Here is a 26,334-nt window from a genome sequence, read left to right on the forward strand (position 1 = left end):
TAATTCTGCATTAAGTGTAGGAATATTGTTAGATGTGTTTTGAATATAATTTCTCTTTCTTCTAATATACATATCTAGTAATGAGATTGCTGAGATATAGGGATTTCTAGTTTAATTTTGTAAGAAATCTCTATACTTTCTCTATAGTTAGTGTTCTAATTTATATTCTTTCAAAAGTATATGAGAATTATCCAGTTTCTTTATCTTCATTTGTGTCGGTCATTTTTCATCTTGTTAGTAACAGACATCATTGTAGTGAGATGGTATCTTTCAGTGGTTTTGATTGGCATTTCCCATTGATCAGTCAGTCATAGTAAGTATATTTTCATTTACCTATTGTTTGTCTATTGATATCCTCTTTTAAAAATTTATTTCTGTTTATTTTTAATTTGGATCATTTGAATTACTTATATAATTTATATATTAGCCTTACAGTCAATTAGAAAATGGTTTTCCCCATTTGACGAGATGTATTTTTGTTTTGTATTGCTTCCTTTTGCTGTGTAGAGGCATTTTAGTTTGACATGATCCCAGTGTTCTCTTGTACTTTTGTTACATGTGGTTTGAGATCTTTCCCAAAAAGTCTTTATTATTGTTGCAAGGTCTTTCTTATATATATATATATATTTTTTTTTTTTTTTTTTGCCTGGTTAATGGTTTTGGTTGTACGTTTAAATCTGTTACATTGTTTTTATAACTGGTTAGAGATTGTTTCATCTTTCTGCATATACATCCAGGTGTTGACTCTCTTTTCTCCGATGTACGATCCTGGAAAATATAATTTTAAAGTAACTAAACCGATTATTTCTGGACTCTTGATTTGTTTCATTGTCTATATTACTTTTGAGGGGGCCCTTAATGTGCTCTTTTATTATATAGCTTTATAGTGTGTTTTGAAGTTAGGTATTTTGAGGCTTCTACTTTGTCCTTTTCTTTTTCAGGATTGCATTGGCTATTCACAGTCTTTTCCGGTATCATTCCATTTTTAGAATTACAGTATTTCTTTGAAAAATTCTGGTATTTTGATAAGTAGTTTGTTGATTGTATGAAGCATTGGAAATAGTTCTACAGTATTATTTGTTTCAGTTATTTATTTATTTATTTATTTTTGGAGACAGGGTTTCTCTGTGTAGCTCTGGCTGTCCTGGAACTCACTTTGTAGACTCAGAAATCAGCCTGCCTCTGCCTCCCAAGTGCTGGGATTAAATGTGTGTGCCACCACTGCTCAGCTGTTTCAGTTTTGAATGTGGGATATATTTCCACTATTTTGTATTCCCTTTATCTTGATTTATCATCATTTTGTAATTTTCATTATAAAGTTTAAAACATTTTTTGGTTTAAGTGTATTTTTTAGATATTATTTTTCAATTTTTCTTTTCATTTTCATTAATTCTTTGAGAATTTCATTTGATATATTTTGGTCATATTTACCTTTCTCCCAAATCCTTCCAGAACCTTCCCCAATTCTCTACTCACCCAACTTTGTGCTTAAAAAAAAAAATATCCAGAACAAAGCTAGGTGTTGGTGACACATGCCTTTAATTCCAGTGCTCAGCAGGCAAAGGTAGGTGGATCTCTGAGTTTGAAGCCAGCTTGGTCACACAGAGAGAGCCAGGATAGCCAAGGCTGCACAGAGAAACACTGTTTTGGGGGGTTGGAGAGGGAGGGAAACAAAAACCCAGTATACATAGTTTATGCTGCTTGTATACTTTTGGATGAGTAGTCTTAATTATATGGTGGCATGACTACCCAAGAATGAAAACTGTCTCCCTCACAGCAACTGTCCACTACAAGTAGCTTTTAACCAGGGGCTAGACTTCATGCCCACTTCCATTTTCCATGCTAGGTGAGTAGGTAGACTCACTGACTGACCGACTGACTGACTGAACAACTGACCGACCAACTGACCGATTGATTGATTGAGTGAGTGAGTGATTCATTTGGGCTAAATCCTGCCCAGGTTTTATTCATGCTGTCTCAATTGGTATTAATTCATATATACAACTTCCCTGCTATGTCTAGAAAAACAATGTTTCCCGTGGTCATTCACCACATATGATTTTTATAAACTTTTGCTCCATATTTTGCCATGGTCTTTCAGCCCTTGGTAGAGGGGCTGGAGCACTCTAGTCTCTGTTTCTTTGCACCTTCATCAGTTGTGGTTCTCCCTGTTAATTGCCATCTGCTGAATTAAAGAAAGCTTCTCTGATGAGGGTTTACACTAGTATGTGGGGATAATATTAAATGATTAGAGCTCAGCTTAATACTATGTCTTTTTATCAGCTTATTAATTAGTAGTAGGTTCTTCCCTAGAGAGCCTCAATAATGGTGCCAGCTACAGATTTTAACTGGTGGAGCTATGTCTGTGTCATTATTGCATCAGCGGACATGTCTTGCTAGTCTGGGTCTTTGTTTTTGTTTTTGTTTTTGTTTTTGTTTTTTTGTTTGTTTGTTTGTTTTTTCGAGACAGGGTTTCTCTGTGTAGTCCTGGCTGTCTTGGAACTCACTCTGTAGACCAGGCTGGGCTCGAACTCAGAAATTCGCCTGCCTCTGCCTCCCAAGTGCTGGGATTAAAGGCGTGCGCCAACATGCCCAGCCTTTTTTTTTTTTTTTTTTTTTAAGCTAAGGTTCACACTTGAATAAGATTGGTGATTCTTTTTCTCTCCTCTAGTAGTGGAGAGAAATTCCAGAACTGTAGAAGCTAGACAGTAGGGATGAAACTATGGGTCAATACCAGCTTGATTTCTCCTTGTTCTAGTACTTAAGTATATTCTGTCTTCAGAATAACATCCTATGGTCAAGTTCTGGTGGGTGATCAAAAACATTGACATTGACCTGTAATGTTTGGGGGTCTGTGGGGTGGGTGTACTCACCAAATTCTCCAAAATAGACAACCCATTCCTGACACTGGTCTTTTTACTTGTTATCCTGTGGTGCCTAGTATGGGCACTTGTGCTGCATTTTGGATAATTCCATTGAAACTCTATATATGTATTTATATAAGAAATTATATAAATTTATATATTTAAGAATCTTTGCCAGTAGGAGGTTTTCATATGAAAAATTCAATAAGTCTTTAGTGTTAGTTCTCCCTCCTGCCTTCCATCCTCCTCCTCTCTTCTATCCCCTCTACACTATACACCCTTTCTCTATTATTCTCTGCTTTAACACATTGTATCCCTTTGTTCCATCTCTCCTGTCTTGAGCATACCCACTCACCTTTGCGTCTTCTGATTTCTTGACCTCTATGGGTATTCCAGATGTAGCACATATTATTTAAAGATTCAAGGCAAATGAGAAAAAAAAAAAACAAAAAACAGAACATTTATCTTTCTGAGTTTGGATCACTGTACTCAGAATGATTATTTCCAGCTCTGTCTTTAATTTCAGTTTTCTTAACTGCTGAATAGTATTCCACTGTGTAAATGTACCTTCTTTTCATTGTCCACTCATCAGTTTATGGCTGTATCTGTTTCCACTTAGTGTGAATAGAGCGGCAATAAACATGGATGATCAGATATTTTTATAGTAGGATATAGTTTTTTTTGTTGGATGCCTAGCAGCAGTATAGATGGATCATATTGTAGATCAAGTTGTATCTTTGCATGGAACCTTCATACTAATTTTTGTAGGATGTACCAATTTGCATTACAGCCATCAATGATTAAGTGTTTATCTTTCCCCAGATCCTTGCCAGCATTTGATTTTTGGTTCTTAGTCATTCTCATTGGTATAAAAATCCCAAAACCTCAAGATAAATTTAACTTGCACTTTTAACTGATACATAGGGATATTGAATATCTTCAGGTTTCTTTTTTTTCCTTCTTTATTACTTTATTTATTTATTTATTTACATTCCAAATGTTGTCCTCCCTGCCCCGCCCCCCCTTTCCTGGTCCCTCCTTCCAGAGTTCTTCACTCCCGTCCCCTTTTCCTTTGCTTCTGAGAGTATGATCCTTCTGACTGCTACCCCCACCTCACCCCCACCCACATCCCCCTTCCCCGTGGCAACATGTTTCTACAAGATTAAGGGCAGGATTCCAGGTTGGGCCAGTCACTTTATGGCCTTTCTTTCAGTCTCTGCTCCATTTTTGTCCCTGAATTTCCTTTACACAGGAACAATTCTGGGTCAAAAATTTTGAAGATGGGTGGGTGGCCCTGTGCATCTACTGCAGGCTATGTCTAGCTACTGGAGGTGGTCTCCCCTCTGTTGGGCATTTCAGCTAAGGTCATCCCTATTGAGTCCTGGGAGTCTCTCATATCCTAAGTCTCTCGGACTTTCTAGAGGGTCTTTTGCCCCCTACCCTACACTGCTGCATATTTCCATTCATTCCCCTGGCGTTCTGGGCTTCTCTCTTGTCTCCTCCAATAGCTGATTCTGTCCCCTTTTCCCCTGTGCCTCCCTTCTTCCATCTACTTCCCTCCCTCTTCCTGCCTCTTGTGATTATTTTGTTCCCTTTCTAAGTGGGATTGAAGTATCCATACTTGAGCTTTCCTTCTTGTTAAGCTTCCTACGGTCTGTGAGTTGTATCACTGCTATTCTGTACTTTTTCTGTAATATCCATTAATCAGTGAGTACATACCATGCATGTCCATTTGGGTCTGGGTTACCTTACTCAGGATGATACTTTCTAGTTCTATCCATTTTCCTGCAAAATTCATGATGTCTTCCTTTTTATAGCTGAATCATATTCCATTATGTAAATGAACCACAGTTTCTGTATTCATTATTCGGTTCAGGGACATCTGGGTTGTTTCCAAATTCTGGCTATTACAAATACGGCTGCTACAAACATATCAAAACATGTGCCCTTGTTATATGCTGGAGCATCTTTTGGGTATATGCCCAGGAATGGTAGAGCTGGGTCTTCAGGTATAATAACCATTTCCAATTTTCTGTGGAACTGCCAGATTGATTTCTAGAGTGACTGTACCAGTTTGCAATCCCACCTGCAATGGAGGAGTGTTCCTCTTTTCTTGCCAGCATCTTCCATCACTTGACTTTTTGATCTAAGCCATTCTGATTGGTGGAAGGTGGAATCTCAGGGTTGTTTTGATTTGCATTTCCCTGATGACTAAAGGTGTTGAACATTTCTTTAAGTGCTTCTCTGCCACTTGAGATTCCCCTGTTGAGAATTCTCTATTTAGCTCTCTAACCCATTTTGAAATTGGTGGTTTTTTTGTTTGTTTGTTTTTGGTAGACTAACTTCTTGAGTTCTTTGAATATTATAAATTGTTGACTTTAGAGCCTGAGCCATTGGTTCAGGAAGTTTTGCCTTTGAGGCTGTTTCCCACTTTCTTTCTATTAGATTCAGTGTATCCGGTTTTATGTCTCGATCCTTGATCCACTTGGACATGAGCTTTGTACAAGGTGATAAATATGGGTCAGTTTGCATTCTTCTGCATGCATACTGCAGGTTAAACAAGCACCATTTGTTGAAGGGCTTTCTTTTTTCCAGTGTATGGTTTTGGCTTTTTTGTCAAAGATCAAGTGTCCATATCTGTGTGGGTTTAATTCTGGGTCTTTAATTCTATTCCATTGATCAGCCTGTCTGTCTTTGTACCAATACCATCCTGTTTTTATCACTATTGCTCTGTAGTAAAGCTTGAGGTCAGGGATGGTGATTCTCCTGGCCATTCTTTTATTGTTGAGAATTGTTTTCGTTATCCTGGATTTTTCATTTTTTCCATATGAAGTTGAGAATTGCTCTTTCCATTGTTCGAAGAATTGTCTTGAAATTTTGATGGGAATTGCATTGAATCTGTAGATTGCTTTTGGTAAGATGGCCATTTTTACTATGTTAAACGTATCAATCCATGAACATGGGAGATCTTTCCATCTTCTGAGGTTTTCGATTTCTTTCTTCAGGAACTTAAGTTTTTTGTCATACAGATTCTTCACTTGCTTGGTTAGAGTTACACCAAGATATTTTATATTGTTTGTGACTATTGTAAAGGGTATTGTTTCCCTAATTTCTTTCTCAGCCCATTTATCTCTTGTACAGTGGAAGGCTACTGATTTGTTTGAGTTAATTTTATATCCAGCCACTCTGCTGAACTTATCAGCTGTAGAAGTTTTCTGATAGATTTTTTTGGGTTACTTATGTATACTATCATATCATCTACAAATAATGATACCTTTGACTTTTTCCTTTCTAATTTGTGTCCCCTTGATTTCCCTTTGTTGTCTAATTGCTCTAGGTAGAACTTTTTTTATTGAATAGATAGGGAGAAGTGGGGAGACTTGTCTTGTCCCTGATTTTTAATGGGATTGCTTCAGGTTTTTCTCCATTTAATTGGCTGTTGGATGTTGGCTGTTTAATTGGATGTTGGATGTTAGTTTGCTGTATATTGCATTATTATGTTTAGGTATGTGCCTTGAATTCCTGATCTTTCTAAGTCTTTTAATATCATGGGGTGTTGTATTTTGTCAAAGTCTTTTCTGCATCTAATGAAATGATCATGTGACCTTTTGAGTTTGTTTATATAGTGGATTATGTTGATGGATTTTAGTATATCGACCCATCCCTGCATCCCTGGGATGAAGCCTACTTGTTTGTGGTGAATGCTGGTTTTGATGTGTTCTTGGATTTGGTTTGCAAGGATTTTATTGAGTATTTTTGCATTGTTATTCATGAGTGAAGTTGGTTTGCTTTCTTTGTTGGGTCTTTGTGTGGTTTAGGTATCAGAGTAACTGTGACTTCATAGAATGAATTAGGTAGTGTTCCTTCTGTTTCTATTTTGTGGAATAGTTTGAAGAGTATTGGTATTAGGTCTTCTTTTAAGATCTGTTAGAATTCTGCACTAAAACCATCTGGCTCTGGGCTATTTTTGGTTGGGAGTGTTTTAATGACTGCTTCTATTTCCGTAGGGTTAATGGCACTGTTTAGATAGTTTACCTGATCGTGGTTTAATTTGGGTATGTGGTGTCTGTCTAGAAAAACATCTATTTCATCTAGATTTTCCAGTTTTGTCCAGTACAGGCTGTTGTGGTAAGATCCAATGATTTTTTTTTTTTTTTAATTCCCATGCTTTGTTATGTCTCCCTTTTCATTTCTGATTTTATTTTGGATACTGTCTTTGTGACCTTTAGTTAGTTTGGTTAAGAGCTTATCTCTGTTGTTGATTTTCTCAAAGATCCAGTTCTTGGCTTTGTAACAACTCTTTGTATCATTCTCTTTGTTGATCTTTGAGTTTGACTATTTCCTGCCCTCTTCTCAACTTGGGTATGTTTGCCTCATTTTGTTTTTGAGCTTTCCGGTGTGATGTTAAGTTGCTAAAGTAGGATCTCTCCAATTTCTTTCCTTTTTTAGGAATGGAAATTGTCTCAAGTACTGTTTATTATGTCTGCAATGAGAAATCCTCCACATTTCTCTGTATAATTTTAAGTTCTCCACAACTAGATTCATCTCTCCCTCTTTTTTTTTTTAATTGGATATTTTATTTATTTACATTTCAAATGTAATCCCCATTTCCGGTTTCCCCTCCGCAAACCCCCTATCCAATCCCTCCTCCCCCTGCTTCTATGAGGGTTCCTCCCCCCCCCCCCCCGCCCCCCTCTCACTCCTACCTCACTGCTTGGCATTCCCCTACTTACACTAGGGAATTGAGCCTTCTCACAGCCTAGGGCCTGTCCTCCCATTGATGCCAGGTAAGGCTATCCTTTGCTACATATACCACTGGAGCCATTGGCCTCTGTGTGTAGTACTCTTTGGTTGGTGGTTTAGTCCCTGGGAACTCTGGGCGTTTGATTGGCTCTCCAATTTCTTTATGAAGGCACTTAGTGCTATGAATTTTCCTCTTAACACTGTTTTCATTGTGTCCCATGAGTTTGGGTATGCTGTGCTTTTATTTTCATTGAAGTTTTTTTATTTGTTCCCTGACCAAGTTATCATTGAGTGGAGTTGTTCAGTTTTCATGAATATGTTTACTTTCTGTTGTTCTTGTTGTTGTTGAAGTCCAGCCATACTCTGTGGTGATCTGATAGAATGCATGGGATCATTTCAATCTTCTTGTATCTCTTGAGGCCTGTTTTGTTTCAGATTATATGGTCAGTTTTGGAGAAGGTATCATGAGGTGCTGAGAATAAGGTATATTCTTTTGTTTTAGTGTGAAATGTCCTGTAGATACCTGTTAGATCCATTTGGCTCATAACTACTGTTAGTTTCACTGTGTCTCTGTTTAGTTTCTGTTTCAGTGACCTATCCATTGATGAGAGTGGAGGTGGTGAAGTATCCCACTATTATTGTGAGAGGTTCAATGTGTGTTTTGGGCTTTAGTAAAGTTTCAATATGAATGTGGTTGCCCTTGCATTTGGTGCATAGATGTTGAAAACTGATGCTTCATGTCAGTGGATTTTCTCTTTGGTGAGTGTGAAGTGTCCTTCCCCATTTCTTTTGATAACTGAATTTCTTGGATGTTTTGCTCAGGAGCTTTTTTTTTTACACTTTGTATTTTCTTTGATCCTTGTGTCAATATATTCTATGGTATCTTCTGTGCCTAAGGTTCTTCTGTCTCTTGTATCCTGTTGGAGATGCTTGCAACTGTAGCCCCTGTATCTTTCATAGGTTTTCCATCTCCAGGGTTGCCTCCACTTGTGATTTCTTTATTGTATCTGTTTCCATTTTTAAGTCCTGGATCGTTTTGTTCAATTTCTTTATCTGTTTTATTGTGTTTTCCTGTATTTCTTTAAGGGATTTGTTCATTTCCTCTTTTAGGGTTTCTGGCTATTTGTGTTTTCCTGTGTTTCTCCTTAAAGGTCTCAATCATCTTCACAAGACGGGATTTTAGGTTAGAACTTTTCTCTTTAGGTCTGTTAGCGTATCCAGAGCTTGCTGTGTTGGGAAAACTTGGTTCTGATGGTGGCAAATTATATTGGCTTCATATTCTTGTTCTTGCCTCTCAACATCTGGTTATCTGAGGTGTTACGTGGCTTGGGTGTTTGAGGGTGCAGTTTGAGGAAGTGCAGAATAAATTAATATGAAGTCCAGAGGTTGATGTTGAATATCTTTCCTTTGTAGTTTCCTTTTTTTTTTTTTTCCTCTCTTTGGTCTTGCCAGACAGGATTTCTCTATGTATCCCTAGGAGTCCTGGAACTCATTTTGTAAACCGGGCTCAGAAATCTCCCTGCTTCTGCCTCTCAAGTGCTAAAATTGAAGTGGTGTGCTACAGTGCATGGCTTCCACTTTTTTTGTATTTTGATACAGGGTCTCTCACTTAGACATGAAGCTCAACAATTCAGCTACATTGGTTGGCCAGTGAGCATTATTGTTCTGTTATTATTTACCTTCCTCTCACAGGGGTTGCATGCCCTTGTGCCATTATACGTAATTTTTGTATAGAGTGCTGTGCATCTAATTTCTCCTTACGTTTCCATGGCAGGTATCTTACCAATGAGGCTGTTTTTCCAGCTCCCCCTTTTATGTTTCTGAGACAGTCATGTGAAACCTAGGCCTTTTCTCCCTCTGCCTCTCAAGTACTGGAATAACAAGCATAAAACAACACACCTGTCTGCTCGTCCTCCCCGCCCCCACCCCCCAAACCATTCTTTCTTGGTATATGTGACTGTTGCTGGAGTTTGTATATTAATTTCTCTTTTAGTTCTAATCTTGTATGTTGATTTGTATTTTCAATGTACTGTCACATTCCTGAGTTTTAATTGTATCATTTTTATTTCACTTCTATGGGTTTGACTAGGATTTGTTGTACTATGTTGAACACACCCTGTGAAAAGTTGCCATATTTGTCTTACTCTATATTTAGAGAAAGCTTTCCAACTTTTTTCTGTTTCAGTATGTGGGTTTTCTACTAAGTAAGTGGGTTTGTCTCATGTGGTTTTATTTATACTGAAGCACATTTCTTTTGTAAGTAATTTGTTGGGAATTAGTTTCAGGACATTTTGAATCATGTCAAATGATTTATATCTATTAAAATGATCCTACTTTTGTTTGCCCTTAGTTCTTTTGTTGTCATGTGTTAAGTTTATTGAATACCTTATATATTGCTTGATTCTTGGAAGTAAATTTATTTTATTTTTTCTGTTTGGTTGGATTTGTCAAACCAAGTGGTTTTTCTTTGTTAAAAGATTTTTTTTTCCTTCCCCCTCCCCTTTCTTCTTGACATTTATTTGTTTAACCCCCCCCCCCCCCCCCCAGGGCTTCTCTCTGTAGTCCTGGCCACCCTGGAACATGCTCTATCAGGCTGACCTTGAACTCAGATTCACCTGCTTTGCCTCCTGAGTGCTAGGATTAAAAGTGTGCACCACATGCATGCACTACATAATACATTTATTTACTTATTATTTTGCTATCCTACTTTTTGGAACAGGTTCTCAATGAGGATGATTTTGAACTTGAAATCTTGCCTCTTTCATCTCCCAAGTACTAACTACAGTTATCGCTTGTGCCACCATTACATATCATATTACTTGTTGCTAGTTCATTGAAATTTTTTATTTCTCTGTGATTTGATCTTGGTACATTTTATGTTTCTAGGAATTTATCTGAGTTTTTTTTTTTTTTAATTGGGTATTTATTTCATTCACATTTCCAGTGCTATGCCAAAAGTCCCCCACACGCTCCCCCAACCACCCACTCCCACTTCTTGGCCCTGGCGTTCCCCTGTACTGAGGCATATAAAGTTTACACAACCAATGGGCCTCTCTTTCCACTGATGGCCGACTAGGCCATCTTCTGATTTTGAAAGCAGACAGTACCAGTACTTTTGTTAGGAGCAACATGTTAACAAATTACTTTTTGTTAACAATGTTTCTTTTCATTTTTGTAACAATATTTCTTTTTGTTTTTATTTTATGCATATTGATATTCTGCCGACTTGTATTCTGTGTGTGAGTGTGTTAGATTCTCTGGACCTGGAGTTACATGTGGGTTCTGGGAATTGAACCTGGATGCTTTGGAAGATTAGCCAGTGGTCTTAACCACTGAGCTGTCTCTCTAGCCCCTGTTAACAGATTGTTAATTGTTATTTTCAGAACCATATCATAATGTGTATAATATGCTATTTTTCCTAAATTATTATTTTCATTTTAATAATCTTAACTTGCAATTGTCCTACTTAATTTTTATTTTATGTCTGTGTTAATAATATAGCCATAGTCACAGTTATTATGGGTTCTGCTATAACACTTGCAGTAAAATGAATCTTCCACTCAAGTGGAAACAGAAGTTTTTTTTCTGATATCTTTAAAGATTATGTTTTCACTACTATAGCTATGTCTATACCTGGAGAAATCGTTATATGGAATGCAATGGTCACTTGAGTCATTGGTGATTATGTTTTTGATTAAAGAGGTATTTGATTCTATGTTGCTGACTACTGACTAATTAAGGTATCAGCTGCTAATTATGTGAGTGGTTTCAGTAATTTTCTTGACATCAACTATTTTATGGACGACTTCTCTGTATTTTTAATGCCCAGTTTATCATTATTTTCTTCTAAATTAAGAGTTTTTTGTTCATAGCTATGTGTTTGTGTGGATGCATATGCAAGTGTGTGTGCACATGGCACATTGGAAATTAGAGGAAAATCTTAGGGAGTCAATTATCTTTTTCCACCTTTATGTGGGGGTTCTGGGGATTATACCCAGGTTATCAATCTTGTTCTTGCATGTGCCGTTACTGTTTTTAGCAACCCTACTGGGAGTTGATTCCATCTCTCGAAATGTCTTTCTTTGCTTGTTTTTAAGAAGCAGGCCCTCATCCATTCATGGTGTACTGTGGAACTATAGTAAAGCAAAGTTCCAGACTTTGCCAGTGGTTTACACCACATAGGTCTTATTTGTAACTTCAGTTCTCATCATTAGTTTTGCCTCATAAGTGATATTTTTCCCATTGTAGTCTTTAGGGTCCCAAAGTCATTATTGAAAATTGGCTTCACCTAATTTAAGACTTAGTCTAATCCTGATATTTTGATCTCCTAACACAAGTGACAAATGTCCCTTACAGTGTGAAGGTTTTCAGTTTATTTTGTCTAGATCTGTCAGCAGGATTACTGTCTGTGGTAGTTTTGCCTCATTATTTCTTTAATCGAAAGGTTGTAAAGCTAAAATAGTTCCTGAATCATATAGGTTGGTGAATGAATGTTACTTTAGCAGGCATGAAATTAATCTCGTTATATACGTCTCTGTCATAGCTCTAAGATGAACAGGTAGTTGTCAGATAGCAGCAGTAATTTTGAAAGGAATGTTCACTGCCCGCTGATCTGAACTGTGGGTATGAAATACTCAGTAAATATGATAGTTTGTATATGCTTGGCCCAGGGAGTGGCACTATTAGGAGGTGCGGCCTTGTTGGATAGGTGTGTAACTGTGGATATGGGCTTAAGACCCTCATCCTATCTGTCTGGAATTTAGTAGTTTTCTACTAGCAGCCTTCAGATAAAGATGTAGAACTCTCAGCTTCTCCTGCACCATGCCTGCCTGGATGCCATGTCCCCACCTTGATGATACTGGACTGAACCTGTAATCCAACCCCAGTTAAATGTTGTCTTTTATAAGACTTGCATTGATCATGGTGTCTGTTCTCTGCACTAAGACAGTTAACCAGATTGTAAACAGACATGCTTGTCATTCAGGCATTGCTCTGTTTGTACATCGTAGTCAGAGTTGTTTTAGTATAACTTTGAGGGGCCTCATGATTCAGAATGGGAATTAAGCATCAACTTCCTCTCAAAGTTATGATTTGTATCAGTCTTTAACTTTTGAATGCAGACATCCCCTCTAGCTTTGAAAGTTTTAGATGGCATCTTACTCCTATGTGAGGCTGTTTAATCAACAGTACAAACCAATTATTTACTGACTGTAGGATGGTACGGTGGTTAAAGGGGTTGACACACAGGTATGAGGACTGGGGCTTAGATTCTTAGCATAATGTAACTGTCAGGTGAGCTTGGTGGCCTGCTTGTAATTTCAGTTTCAGAAGTCAGATAGGGTACCCCAGCCGTAAGTTGGCAATAGCTATAACTGCATTGTCTGTGTTTGATTGAGAGAGACCTTTTTGAATAAAGTAGTGGTGGAATTTGGGATTTTAAGATTGGGGAAAAAAAAAGTGGCTGTTTGGTAGGGGCAGGTTTATTTCAGAATAAACCTGAGTAAGCAGTCATATGGTCATATGAGAAGGTAAAGGAACAAACATCTTTTACAGTTGGGTCTGTTGCATTGGCAAAGGAGCTGAGTCCCATTTCAGCTAGGTATTGTTAAATGAGAATGTGCAGGAATGGTATGAGTAGTATTGATTTTAGGAAATCAACTTTTGGGAATTGAAATTGTTAGCCACACTGAAGGGGATTTCTGCTTTACAGGAGTATAAATAGTTGTTAAGAAGGAACATGCTGACTGGCATTGGGTTGCCTCTGAGTCTTGGAGGAGAGTTATGCTCATGTTATTAGCATGATTGCTAAAATCTCAGGCCTCTATGCTTGCGTACACTGATGGTCCTCTAATTGTGTAGGTCCCTCCCCCCATACAAACATGAATCTCTCTCTCTCTCTCTCTCTCTCTCTCTCTCTCTCTCTCTCTCTCTCTCTCTCTCACACACACACACACACACACACACACACACACCTGAAAAAAGGGAAAAATTTATTACTTAGTATAACCATCTTTCTTGATTATTTTACTTAGGTGTTTTGAGATAACTTATTGAAGGTTTTCATTAGAACTCCTTTCACTAATGTGCTTTTTTTGTTGTGGGATGACATCTGTGTGTGTACTTGTGTGTTTGTATGGTATGGATATAAATGAATGTGCAAGTGCATATGTGCTCGCTAATAAGTAGAGGTTTGAGGTCCAGTGTAGTTCCTTGGGTCCTAAACCTGCTGATTAATTTAAGCTGTATGACTGGCCAGCAAACCCTGGTAATCTTCCTGTCCCCACATTCCTACTTATGTGAAATGCTCATACTGCCATCCTTGCCTTTTAATATTTATTTACTTATGTTATAACAAATTCTAGGGCTCAAAGTCAGCTCTTCATGTTTACCATGTAAGCATTTTACAAACTGAACGATCTTCCCAGCCTGTGATTGTCACCTTGCCTTAAACCTTCTTAACCCTTCCTTATTAGATTCAAATTGTTTTACTGCTCCTTACACCTTTTGCATTTGAAGAGAGTTGGGCTCCTTATTAGGGGTTAGGTTTTGTCTCAGTGGACTGTTGCAGCTGCTTTAGTTAGTTCAGTGCTGTATCTCTCCATACCATCATTAAGGCCAGCTTGCTTGTTTACTTGATTGTTCGCTTCAGCAGTACTTTTAAACTTCCTCAAGAATATATTCTTTGCATCCAAACTTGATTAAACTCTTTGGCGCAAGAGGTCAAGAGGTCTGCCCTTTTGCCTTTCTAGGTTTTGACATATCTTTTACTGTACACAATCATTTAGAACTTTTAATTTGGTGAGATGATCTAATGCCTTTAATCTATGCACTCAAAGTGGCAGATCTCAGAGTTTAAGTCCAGTCTGGTTTATATAGTGAGTTCCAGACCAGCCACAGCTGCACAGTGAAACTTTGCCTTAAAAGAAAAAAATAGAAAAGAAAAGAAAAGAAAAGAAAAGAAAGGAAAGGAAAGGAAAGGAAAGGAAAGGAAAGGAAAGGAAAGGAAAGGAAAGGAAAGGAAAGGAAAGGAAAGGAAAGGAAAGGAAAGGAAAGAGAAAGAGAAAGAGAAAAAGAAAACAGGAATTCATAACCCTGTGCCATTTATAAAGATGGGGTAAAAAAAACCCTCTTTTGATTTTAAATAAGTGACTTATGCCTCTTAAGTTCGTGTAGGGTTGTTAACTACCTTAATTTCAGTATTACTGCATCTCAGGAAATTAGTACTTTGTAAAGAGAAGACAAAAGGTGATGTCAGGGTACAGATGGTGTGTTTCAACTTTGTCATCTTGTAGGCTTCTAGTTCTAATAACAATATCAATATCAACAGCAAGGTCACTGCAATCAACACAGTAGTGATGAAAGTTCAAATGGTTTGAAATAACTAATTTTCATAATGTATTTAAGACACACAGTATGTGGTTTTGGAAAATGATACCAATATGCTTTCTCAAGTCATGGCTGCCACATTCTTGTGTGAAATATGAAATGCAATAAAATTGTATGATCTCTAAACAGACACAAGATTCGGTATAATGATTATAACTTGGTGATTTGACTGATACACAATCATATCTGATTATAATCCCCACTGTTTTGATTCATATGCAGTCTTAGGACTTAGGCTGACATTCCTCAGATGAATGTACTGTCTGGTTTTTTGTTAACTTGACACAAACTGAAGGCATCAGAGAGGAAGGAACCTCAGTGAGAAAATGTATTCATAGGGTCCAGATGTAAGGAGTTTTCTCAGTTGGTCGTCAGTTGGTAAGGGCTCAGCCCATTGTAGGTGGTTCCATCCCGGGGATGGTAGGTAGTCTTGGGTTTTATAAGAAAGCAGGCTAAACAAGGCTGACTAACAAGCCAGTAAGCTGCACCCCTCCATGGCCTCTGTGTCAGCTCCTGACTCCAGGTTGCTGCCTTGTGTGAGTTCCTGTTCTTACTTCCTTCTGTGATGAACAGTGGTGTGGAAGCCAAATAGATGATTTCCTCCTAACTTGCCTTTTGGTTATATTGTTTTGTCATAGCAATCGAAACCCTAATTAAGACAATGTCTCAGGAAAATAACCCCAGCTATTCCCCAGGAAGATTACAGATTCATCTTCAGATGTCTGAGCGATTCTTACTTACATATATCTAATGAACCAGAGTATCTACCTAGGGTTTTACTGCTGTGAACAGACACCATTAGCAAGGTAACTTCTTGTGTGTGTGTGTGTGTTTTAATTTTAGTGTGTATATTTTTAACATGTTCAAAGGTTGGTTTTTTTAAACCATTTTTTAAAATCTTTTAATTTTTATAGTCTCTTCTTCCATTTCTTCTCAAACTTCTTCATCTGTCCATGAGGCATACATATCCATCTTTAAGAAATCCAACATCATGTTCTAGTTCTTTGATTTTCTCTATATGAATTTACATGGTTTTGCTATGGAAAATAGATTAGTTACATTTAGTTATATTTCAGTGTGGGCCAAATAATTTTTTTATTATTATTCTTTTATCTGTTTTTATAGTCCAGTCCTTATCCCCCTCCTAGCTTGCCCTCTGACTGTTCCTCATCCCATGCCTCCTCCCCAAGAGGATATTCCCAACCCACTGGACCTCCCCACTCCCTGGAGCCTCAAATCTCTTGAGGGTTAGGTGGGTCTTTTCTCACTGAGGCCAGACCAGGCAGTCCTCTGCTGTTATGTGTCAGGGCCTCATATCAACTGTTGTATGCTGCTTGGTTGGTGGCTCAGTGTCTTGAGAAATCCCATGGGTTCAGGTTAGTTGAGACTTCCTATGGGGTTGCCCTCCTCCTCAGCTTCTCCCAGCTTTTTCCTAATTCAACCACAGGAGTACCTGTCTTCTGTCCATTTGTTGTGTGTAAGTATTCACTTCTGAGTCTTTCAACTGCTTGTTGGGCCTCTTGGAGGCAGCCATGCTAGGTTTCTGTCTGTAACTACGCCATAGAATCAGTAATAGTGCCAGGCCTTGGAGCCTCCCTTTGAGCTGGATCCCAATTTGGGCCTGTCACTGAACCTCCTTTCCTTCAGGCTCCTCTCCATCTCTATCCAGCTATCTCTTCTTCCTATGTATATACTTGAAACTGTTGACCTTAGCAAAAGCATAATAGGATATTGAAAAAGCACATCTTAAATAATGTCGTTAACCACCATTTGTGGTTATAAGTGGCTGATACTTGTTTGATATATAATATTGATAACTGGTGAATAAAAATATGTTCAGTGAATAAGAAAATCTGCTCTCTAATAACTTATATTCAGTATATTGTGTCCTTGAAATAACATTGGCAACTGAAATGGTACAGAAATGTTTCTGTACTCTAAATTTTTGGGAGTTGATATTAAATTTTAAAATTGCAGTGAAAGTGCTTTTTTTTTTCCATTGTATTTTACCTTTCTTAATCTATTTGCAGAATCATTTGAGTAAAGAAAGATAGAATGTAGACATTTTTAATTTGCCCACTTTTCTATGTGTATGTTTTTAAAGAAAATTCCCATAAAGAAGAACTTGTCAAATTTTTTTATTAAAATTTATTCTGGATAGGCTGGTGAGACACAGTAGGTAAAGGCACTTGCCATGGCCAAGCCTGAGATCATGAGTTCAAAATCTGGGATCTGCAAAGTGCTAATAGAGAACTAACTCCTGCAAGTTGCCCTCTGTCCTCCATATGTACTTTACACAGACACATTAAATAATTAAAAAAATTCTTTAAAAACATTGTTGAAGAAGGTCAACTGTTAGTTGTGGGGAAGAACTCACTATTCCAGCCAGGAGGTTGGACACAGGTAGTCTCATATTTGGGTACGGAGCTATTTATATATTTTTTTGGAAGAATACTTTCTAAATTACAAAATTTTAATGAGAAACTTTGCGAAACCAGCTAAAAGAAGTTACTATTAAAGACTGTTGTCAATGTCTCAGCAGCTGCTGTTGGCCTTGTCACTCACTCTTCAGCTGCTGCAGCTCTGTTAGCATTCTCCCGGCTGCACCTTTTGAACTTGCCGTTTCTGTGGTGCCTTCTCTTCCACTAACAAGCCACGAGTGTCCCTGGATGTCCACTGGTCCACTGTCCTGTGCTTTCTCAAGTTCTGCTTTTGTTTTTTGCCTTGGGTGTCACATCTCAGCTTTTTGTTTTTGTTACAACAGTCTATTCTGTGGTTACTACTGCTTCTCTTGACCTATTTCTAGCTAGAGTTAGCAAGACAAACTGAGAAGTTTTTTCTTATTTGGGGGTGGAGCCTAATATTGTACCCTAGGAAGAGACATCCAGCTCATCAGATGTGCCACATAGTCTGTGTATATAGTCAGAAATTGGGAATTTACAGTAACTACAGTAGGCTTTCATGTAACTTAAAGGGTTGTTTTTATAGCACTTAGGGTACTGCTCCCTTTTGTACATGTCCCAGTGTTCTTTGCTAGTACACCAGCGAAAGTACTGCCCCTTTGGCTAGAATGGAAAAGCTACAGTATCATCTAGAGTTTTCTGTGAGTTGTAATGATAGAGAGACCGGTGTAAACTGAAATATCCTAGATGACACATTTAGGACAGTGATTCTTAACCTGTGGGATTGAGAACCCTTTGGGGGCTGAATCCACAGGGTCACTGTAAATCATCAGAAACTTTTTTATTTCATTACAGAAAATATTTTTATTACAATTTGTAACAGTAGGAAAATTACGTTATAAGATGAGGTAGCAGCAGAAATGATTTTACGGGTGGAAGTCATCACTGTATTAAAGGTCACGGCATTAAGGAAGGCTGAGAGCCACTGCTTTAGGAACTGTGTTGCTGCTGCAGTTACTCAGGTGCTTCCTACAAGCAAAAAGGAGTTTGTCTGGCTATTTGACATTCTCTTTTGTTCAGTCGGCCAGCTCACCAATAGAAGAGTCCAATAGCTTTTATTTAGGGGCATCAATACCCCCATCCCTTTATTATGCTTATTTATAGGAGAATTAATGTCAAAAGGACTATACTAAGAGCTTACTATTAATCATAAAAGTTTAAACACTTTGAACAGTGTCCAACTCTAGCCCCCCCTTCCCCCCCCCGGGGGGGGCATTGGGTTCGTTTATGTGTTTCATTAAATTGAAAGAAATTGAGATATTATTTCAGATTGAAGGAAAGAGGTAGCTAAATATACTTGACCTAAGTTTGGATCATTTACCATTGTATGTGTGTGTTGATCTCTCTGTGGCCTGCATAGGCTAGAGAGGTGAGCAGGCAGTTTGGCACACCACAACTCAGTTGCCAGTGTTGGGTCGAACTTCAGGAATCACCCATACTTCACCATATATTCAGGAATGATACTGGTTTGCTTTAGGCTCATTTAAACACAGCACAAATTGGTGAAAACTGTTCTTGTGATGATCAACTAAATCACAAATATAGAACAAAGCATCCCTAAATCTCTTTGAGGAACAAAGTAAGTTAAGTTAAATAAAGATCAGACATGACTACATTGAAACTCTTTGTACATGTGATACTTTCAGTAAAATTCCTTAATCTTTAGATTGAGAAAAACAAGTTTATGAGACTGGGTCTTGAGGAGCTTCTGGTGCCAGACTGCATAAGGGTCACCAGGCTAGGAAGCACTTGTACTCCAGCCTTCTGGACAGAAAACAGGTTTTGTATTCCTTCCCTCGAAGGAACAACCCTGTATATGTAACATGCCAGGTACCCCTAATGTATATCTGTGAACACAAAGACCCATGTGCCCTTCCCAAAAGTTAAAATTGTAGAAACTCTCTTGGAATCTTTGGATTAATAGAAGAATTTAATGTTAATTACCTAGCTTTGATAGTTGTATGTGGTATATAGAGGAATTTCTTTATTTTGCGGCTCTAGCATCTGTATTTTACTCTCAAATGATTCACAGAAGTGGAGTATAGCATGCAAGAAAGTACGCAAATGAATGGTAGACTATGGAGACCTAGAAAATCTTAATATAATGTATATAGTAGTTCTTATAGTATTTCAGCTTTTATATAAACTTTAGATTTGTTTCAATATGAAAAATTCTGTATGAAATTTGGGGATAAATTGGTGAAAAGTCTCTATAGTACATGTTTGTCTGAAAACAAATATGAAATGACCTCTTTTAAAGCATTAAAGTAGTAAACTGTTCTTGTCACCAGATGTAGTTCATGTGGAAAATTAAGCATTTTCCCATCCAGAGTCAAGCAGCTTGATCTGCATTGAAATTGCAAGTTCATGAGAAGCAGTACTGTCATTTTTAGTATTACATTATCCTTGCAGTGCCTAGGACACTATAAAGATATCTAATAGCCTCCTTGTACTGAGCATGCATTTTGTATCAAACCTACTTTTATATCATCTTTATAATGCTGCTGTCAGAATGTAGGCAGTGTTTTCATACAAGACATTAGAAAAGTAGAGCCTAGAATTATCATTTCCTAGGATTGCTAGGAACCATAAGATTTTATTCTGGAGAAGGCTATGTGTTCTGTTAACTGCTACTCTCACCAGATAGAAAACCAGTGATAGGCCAGAGAAACAATTCTACTCTTTAGTGAACCATTGAGTGTATTGGGCTTATTTAAGGAGCCTGGACTAAGACTTTGCATCAGCAAACAGTCTCTTACTAGCGTGGATAACTAGTTCCCATAACTGTGTGGGTGGAGCAACCCTTTTAGTGAACGTTGTATCTTCTATGTGTCTAGCACTTTACTGAGACCATGTAGAATTACATATAATTCAGGAGCAAGGGTAGCATTCGGAAGGAGGGGTTCTTGAGTTAAGGGTCTAATACTCCTCCTCCCCAGTAACTCCATCTGTATACAATCTTCTGAGCCTGTTGAGCTTCACTTGTAGTAGTCACAGCTGTTCTGAAGACTCAGATTCTCAGAAGGTAGAGTTGAGGTGTTATTAATCTCGTCTGTGTAATTTTTATGAATAATTTTCTGAATAAACTAACCACGAATCATAAATTTACTGCAGTGTATTGCTTGGACCATGCAAATTAATTCATAGATGAGATTTTTCTTAAAGGCTACTGCATTTTTGATAAAGATATATTTGTTGATGTATTTATTATTTATTGATTCATTTACCCATTATTTATTTGAGAATTTGGTCTCTATGGTTTTATTTCTATTTTTAGTTGGAAAAGATTATTTTCATACAGTATATTTTAGTCGTAGTTTTCCTTCCTCCAACTTCTCCAAGCTCCTCCTACCTTCCCTATCCACCACCTTTCTTTCTTTCTTTCTTTCTTTCTTTCTTTCTTTCTTTCTTTCTTTCTTTCTTTCTTTCTTTCTTTCTTTCTTTCTTTCTCTCTCTCATTAAGATATAACCGACGTCTAAAACAAAAAAGATAAAAACAAACCAGAATAGGACAGAATAGGACAGAATACTCACCTCCTAGAAACATTATAAGAAAAAGTGCCATAGAAAAATCACAAGAAACACATACAGATTCTGAGACACACAGATTCCCATACACAGAAAACCCATAAACACTAAACTGGATATGCGTGTGTGTGTGTGTGTGTGTGTGTGTGTGTGTGTATAAAAAGATCTGAAAGGTCCTGAGGCATCACAATAGGGGGGAGGGCATAATTATTTATATAGTATTAGCATTATATAAGTACTTAAGATTTGAATTCTCATATACAGGTAAATATACATATAGACTATATTCATATGCTACCTCATGTAAAGGACTTGACTATCCTTGACCATTTTCACAGTGCTAGAAAAATTTCATTGTAACCCTAAAATGTTGATCTAAATGTAAATTTGATTCAAGGTTATCTCAATTCATTTGTCAACTTTATGTAAATGCATTTACCTTTCGCTTTTTCACAAAATAGTATTTTTTGTGTTTACTCTTTTATACATAGTGCTTAATTATGTGGTTAGCAATTTGCCTATTGATTGATTGATTGATTGATTGATTGATTGATTTTTGAAACAGGGTTTCCTTATGTAGCCCTGGATGTCCTAGAAGTAGATCTATAGACCAGGCTAGCCTGGAACTCACAGAGATCCACCTGCCTCTGCCTCCAAAGTTCTGGGATTAAAGACGCGTATCACGTCGGATGGGGGTGGTAGTAGCGCACACCTTTAATCCCAGCACTTGGGAGGCAGAGGCAGGCGGATTTCTGAGTTCGAGGCCAGCCTGGTCTACAGAGTGAGTTCCAGGACAGCCAAGGCTACAACAGAGAAACCCTGTCTTGAAAAACCAAAATAAATAAATAAATAAATAAATAAATAAATAAATAAATAAATAAATAGCAAATAAGTAAATAAATTCTAAATTTTATAAACTCTAATTTATTTTTCTTCATAATTATATTTAATAGATTATTATCCATTTTAAGGTTACTAAAGATTTCCCCTTTGTTTAGAACTATTACAGTTATGGACACTTCCATTTTTCAGGACTCTCCTACCCTATATTATTTTATGGGCAACAAGTGATCTCTATACACTTAAAAGCATATTTTTTAGGAACAAGGGCAGTACACTAAGTATTACATAGTTATAAAAACCAAAAAATTTAAAAATTGAAACCATTATCTATTTATCTAGGTATTCTCAAAATTTGCTAATTGTTTTATCTCCAGTTTTGGGGACAACCAAATACTAAGCATTCTACTCGATATGTGCTTTGTTTCTTTGTTTTCTTTTTTTTACCCCCCTGCAACATGGCTTTATTCAGCCTGTGTTAAATTGTTATTTTGGTATGTTTAAAAAAGATAAGCAAGGGCATTAGATCACCTTGATTTTTATTTAATCTATTCAATTTATGAATATTTGGCTATATTGTCTTATAATTAACGTGTATTTCTTAAACTTAGGTATGTGAGTCTTTTTGGGGGGGGATACAATGACGCATCTATTTACTACAGATAGATTGTCATAGATAAAATTCAACTCATTTAGCTTGGAATACCAGAGCATTTATTTAGAGTTATTTGAGGATTTTAGGTATATGCAACTTATAAGCAACTAAACTACTAAAAAGTCTCCCATTCTCAGCAACTCTCTTCAGAGAGGAGTGCAGGATACGAGGGTATGCAAGCATGAGTCTCCTTACCCAGCAATCTTTAATTGACTGTACATCCTTAGAGAGAAGTATAGTTGTCTTCCTCCCCCAAGCCCCTGCATGAAAAGGTAAAAGAAATGTCCATCAACAAGTTAATGGATAAAATTTATGCACTGGCATGGAACAACTTTAAAGAAAAAAAACAAGATACTTTAAGATATTTCTATAAACTATGTTAATAGTAGAAATAGAGTGTTCCAGATGTCTACATAAGTTAACAGAAATCATGTTTCTACATATCTTAAGGGCCTCTGGCAAGATAACAAGAAGCTACTTAACTGCTTCTTAAGAATGGAGGCTGCAGCCTGTTTGTGTTCTTTGGTTGGTGGTTCAGACTTTCAGAGCCCCAAGGGTCTAAGTTAACTCTGTTGGTCTTCCTGTGGAGTTCCTATCCCTTTCAGGTCCAAAATCTTTCCTCTTATTCTTTCATAAGAGTCTCCAGGCTTCATCCATTGTTAGGCTGTGGGTGTCTTTATCTGTCTGAGTCAGCTGCTGGACTTACCCCTCCCTGCTCATAAGTAGCAGATGTGCAACTTGACCTTCATCTGGGTCCTGAAAACTGGAATGGGGTCTATCCTAAAAACTGTTGCCTGGAAGTGTGATATATCCTACTAGCTGGGCTATCTTCCTCAGTGGGAGGGGAGTGTCTAGACTCTCAGAGGCTTGAAGTACCCAGGGTGGGGGTGGGGTGAGGTGTGGTGTGCTGCCCACTTGCTCAGAGGAGAATGGGATGGGGGAAGGATTGTGGGAGGGGATGACCAGAGGGGGCAGTGAGTGGGATATAAGATGAATAGGTAAAACAATATTAAAGAACAAAGAATGGAAGCTGGTGACTATGATAGTGCTAGGATGACTCTGAAACTGTTGACAAAACTCAAACCTTATAGAGGTCCCTCCCTACCCCCTCCCTGGCTATGCTGTGATGCTGTGTAATGTTTTTACAGTGCCCTCTGTTTATAAAGGTCAGTACTGCAGCACATAGCAATAGAATTTGTTTACAAGCATCCTAAAGGAAGACAAATAAGTATAGATATGGAGACATGAGGCAGGAAGTGGGTATTTGGAGCAGGGCTCTAATGAAAATTAATTACTCAAAAAGTATAATTATTAATCATTTAACAAAATTGGTGTTGGCTAATTTTAAGCAATATCCATGTAGCTAGTTGATATATAAATTCATAAACATTTCTGGATTTGGATAAAGTAACTACAGAAAAATTTCTTTTTCTCTGGCTTTAGGATACAGTAGTAGCTAGTATCAGTGTTGAAAACCTAGTAGGCTGGGGATGCATCTCAATTGGGAGACTGTCTGCCTAGCACACACAAAGCCTTGGGTTCTGTCAGTGCATTGCAGAATCAACAATGGTGAATGCCTGGAATACCAGCACTTGGGAAATAGAAGGATCAGGAGTTCAGAGGTGTTTGTTGTTGTTTTGATTTGGTTTTGGTTTTTCAGTCACAAAGTGAGTTTGAGGTTAGCTTGAGTTAAGTGAGATTGTATCTGGGAAAACCAAAGAAGGCAATAACTGTGCCAGGAGGGTAGTAATTATATAATTTAGGCTGTATCAGAATAGAACTGTTTTGACTTTGACGTATTCCCAGTATCTTGAACAGCTCCAAGAGTGCCCACTTAAGAGTATTTGTTGAAAGAATAAGGTTTTGTTTTTCTTTTTTTTTTTAGAGTAATTCATCAACAAAATTTGGAAATATAGAATTTTCCAGTAGTGTTTTAGTGAACTAGGCTCTCAAAGTGCAGGAGAGTATATTGAGGAAGATATAAATTTGGTAATGTCAAGAGTAGACATAGTTAAATATTTAAACATTGCTATATAGAAAATCTAGTCAGATCTAAAATTTTATTTTAACAACTTCAGTTTCGATGTTTTTATTGTAATTTTTGGTCATTGAAAAATTTTAATTGTTTTTATTTAGAGATTGATCTTTGACTTATAGTATTTCAAAACACCATCATTGGATCAAACAATGTAAGATTATGTTTATATAGAATAAGAACATTTGCATTTAGTGCATTTTTTTAAATCTTTTTATTCAGTCAACAAATAAGAAACCTCGAAAATCTCCAGGAGAAAAGAGCAGAATTGAAGCTGGAATTCGAGGAGCAGGTCGTGGAAGAGCCAATGGGCACCCTCAACAGAATGGCGACGGGGATCCTGTCACCTTATTTGAGGTGGTGAAGCTGGGGAAGAGTGCAATGCAGGTAATCTTTAAATGTTTTTATTTCTTGTATAAAGCAAGGCAGTCAGTAATCTGTATGGAATGTGCTAGTGTGTTTTTTGACACCCCATGTGCATTGTGTGTATCAGTGTCTGTATGCTTTTGATGATAGCTTTTCTATCCAGGATCTTGGATGCTCTGAGTGTGCACTCTACTACTTATTCATTCCTCCAACCTCTGTACAGCTAATTTTTGGCTGAGCCAAAATGGTGTTCTTTGTGGGGTGTTTTAGTTTAGCTTATAAAGAACATTTTGTTTATTAGCAAGGTATTCTTTCAGTTACACTAAAGAAAATGAATAGTAGGAGATGCTCAAGAGAATTTGTATTGTCTTGATAGAGTTTTGACCTTGATTTGATATGTGTAATGTGGATTTTAGAATAATAAGAGAAGTTTCTGTGTGTATTTGTGTGTGTGTGTATATGTGTATGGGGGCAGGGGTTGTTTGGAGATTCAAATCCTTATACTTAAATATAATAAGTGCTTTATATATTGAGTTATTTCCTTAGCTTAGGGCGATCTTTTTGCTGTTCACATTTTATTTTTGTATTTTAATAATCTACTTACTATATCTTATATTTCAATAATTCAACAATAAAATCAAATGATCCTTGATTTTATTTATGACTTCACTAAAAATATAAACTAGAGTTACTTTTCCACTCCTTTAAAATGATGGTATATTATTTTTTATTATTAAAATATACTACTTCCAAACGCTGACACCATTGCATACACTAGCAAGATTTTGCTGAAAGGACCCAGATATAGCTGTCTCTTGTGAGACTATGCCGGGGCCTAGCAAACTGTGGATGCTCACAGTCAGCTATTGGATGTATCACAGGGCCCCCAATGGAGAAGCTAGAGAAAGCACCCAAGGAGTTAAAGGGATCTGCAACCCTATAGGTGGAACAACAATACGAACTAACCAGTACCCTCGGAGCTTGTGTCTCTAGCTGCATATGTATCTAGTCGGCCATCACTGGAAAGAGAGGCCCATTGGACTTGCAAACTTTATATGCCCCAATACAGGGGAATGCCAGGGCCAAAAGAATGGGAATGGGTGGGTAGGGAAGTTGGGGGGGGGTATGGGGGACTTTTGGGATAGCATTGGAAATGTAATTGAGGAAAATACGTAATAAAAAATATTAAAAATTAAAAAAAAAATATACTACTATTCATGTTAGTCTTTGTACATCCATTTAAAAATGCCATAGGTAGAATTTTTTTGCTTCGGGGCTATTTTCTTAATATAATACAGAAGTACCATATTTCTCACCAATAAATTCAACTTCTACCCTTCCAAGACGTGGAGGAAGTAATAAAATGCACATATAACCTGAAGGTGTGTTTAGTTGAATATGCTGAGTGTGCATACGAGTTTGAAATTCTGCACTCTGGTGGCTAGGCCGGAGGCT

At 37.4% G+C, this 26,334-nt stretch overlaps 1 protein-coding gene across 6 annotated transcripts in view; it reads left to right on the forward strand.

Annotated features, from left to right (window-relative positions):
- Stag1 (STAG1 cohesin complex component) overlaps window positions 1–26,334 on the forward strand; it is a 321,639-nt gene that overhangs the window by 77,823 nt on the left and 217,482 nt on the right. For 5 of the 6 annotated variants that reach the window (XM_021171587.2, XM_021171588.3, XM_085827945.1 and 2 more), the window contains one exon: window positions 24,736–24,900. In XM_021171587.2, the coding sequence (XP_021027246.1) occupies window positions 24,736–24,900 (165 nt within the window). Of the gene's footprint in view, window positions 1–24,735; window positions 24,901–26,334 lie in introns of those variants that run through there. The other variant, XM_085827946.1, reaches the window with a different exon arrangement.

This window comes from Mus caroli, unplaced genomic scaffold (assembly GCF_978045245.1).
Source record: "Mus caroli unplaced genomic scaffold, Mus_caroli_1 scaffold_11, whole genome shotgun sequence".
NCBI classification, from domain to species: Eukaryota; Metazoa; Chordata; class Mammalia; order Rodentia; family Muridae; genus Mus; species Mus caroli.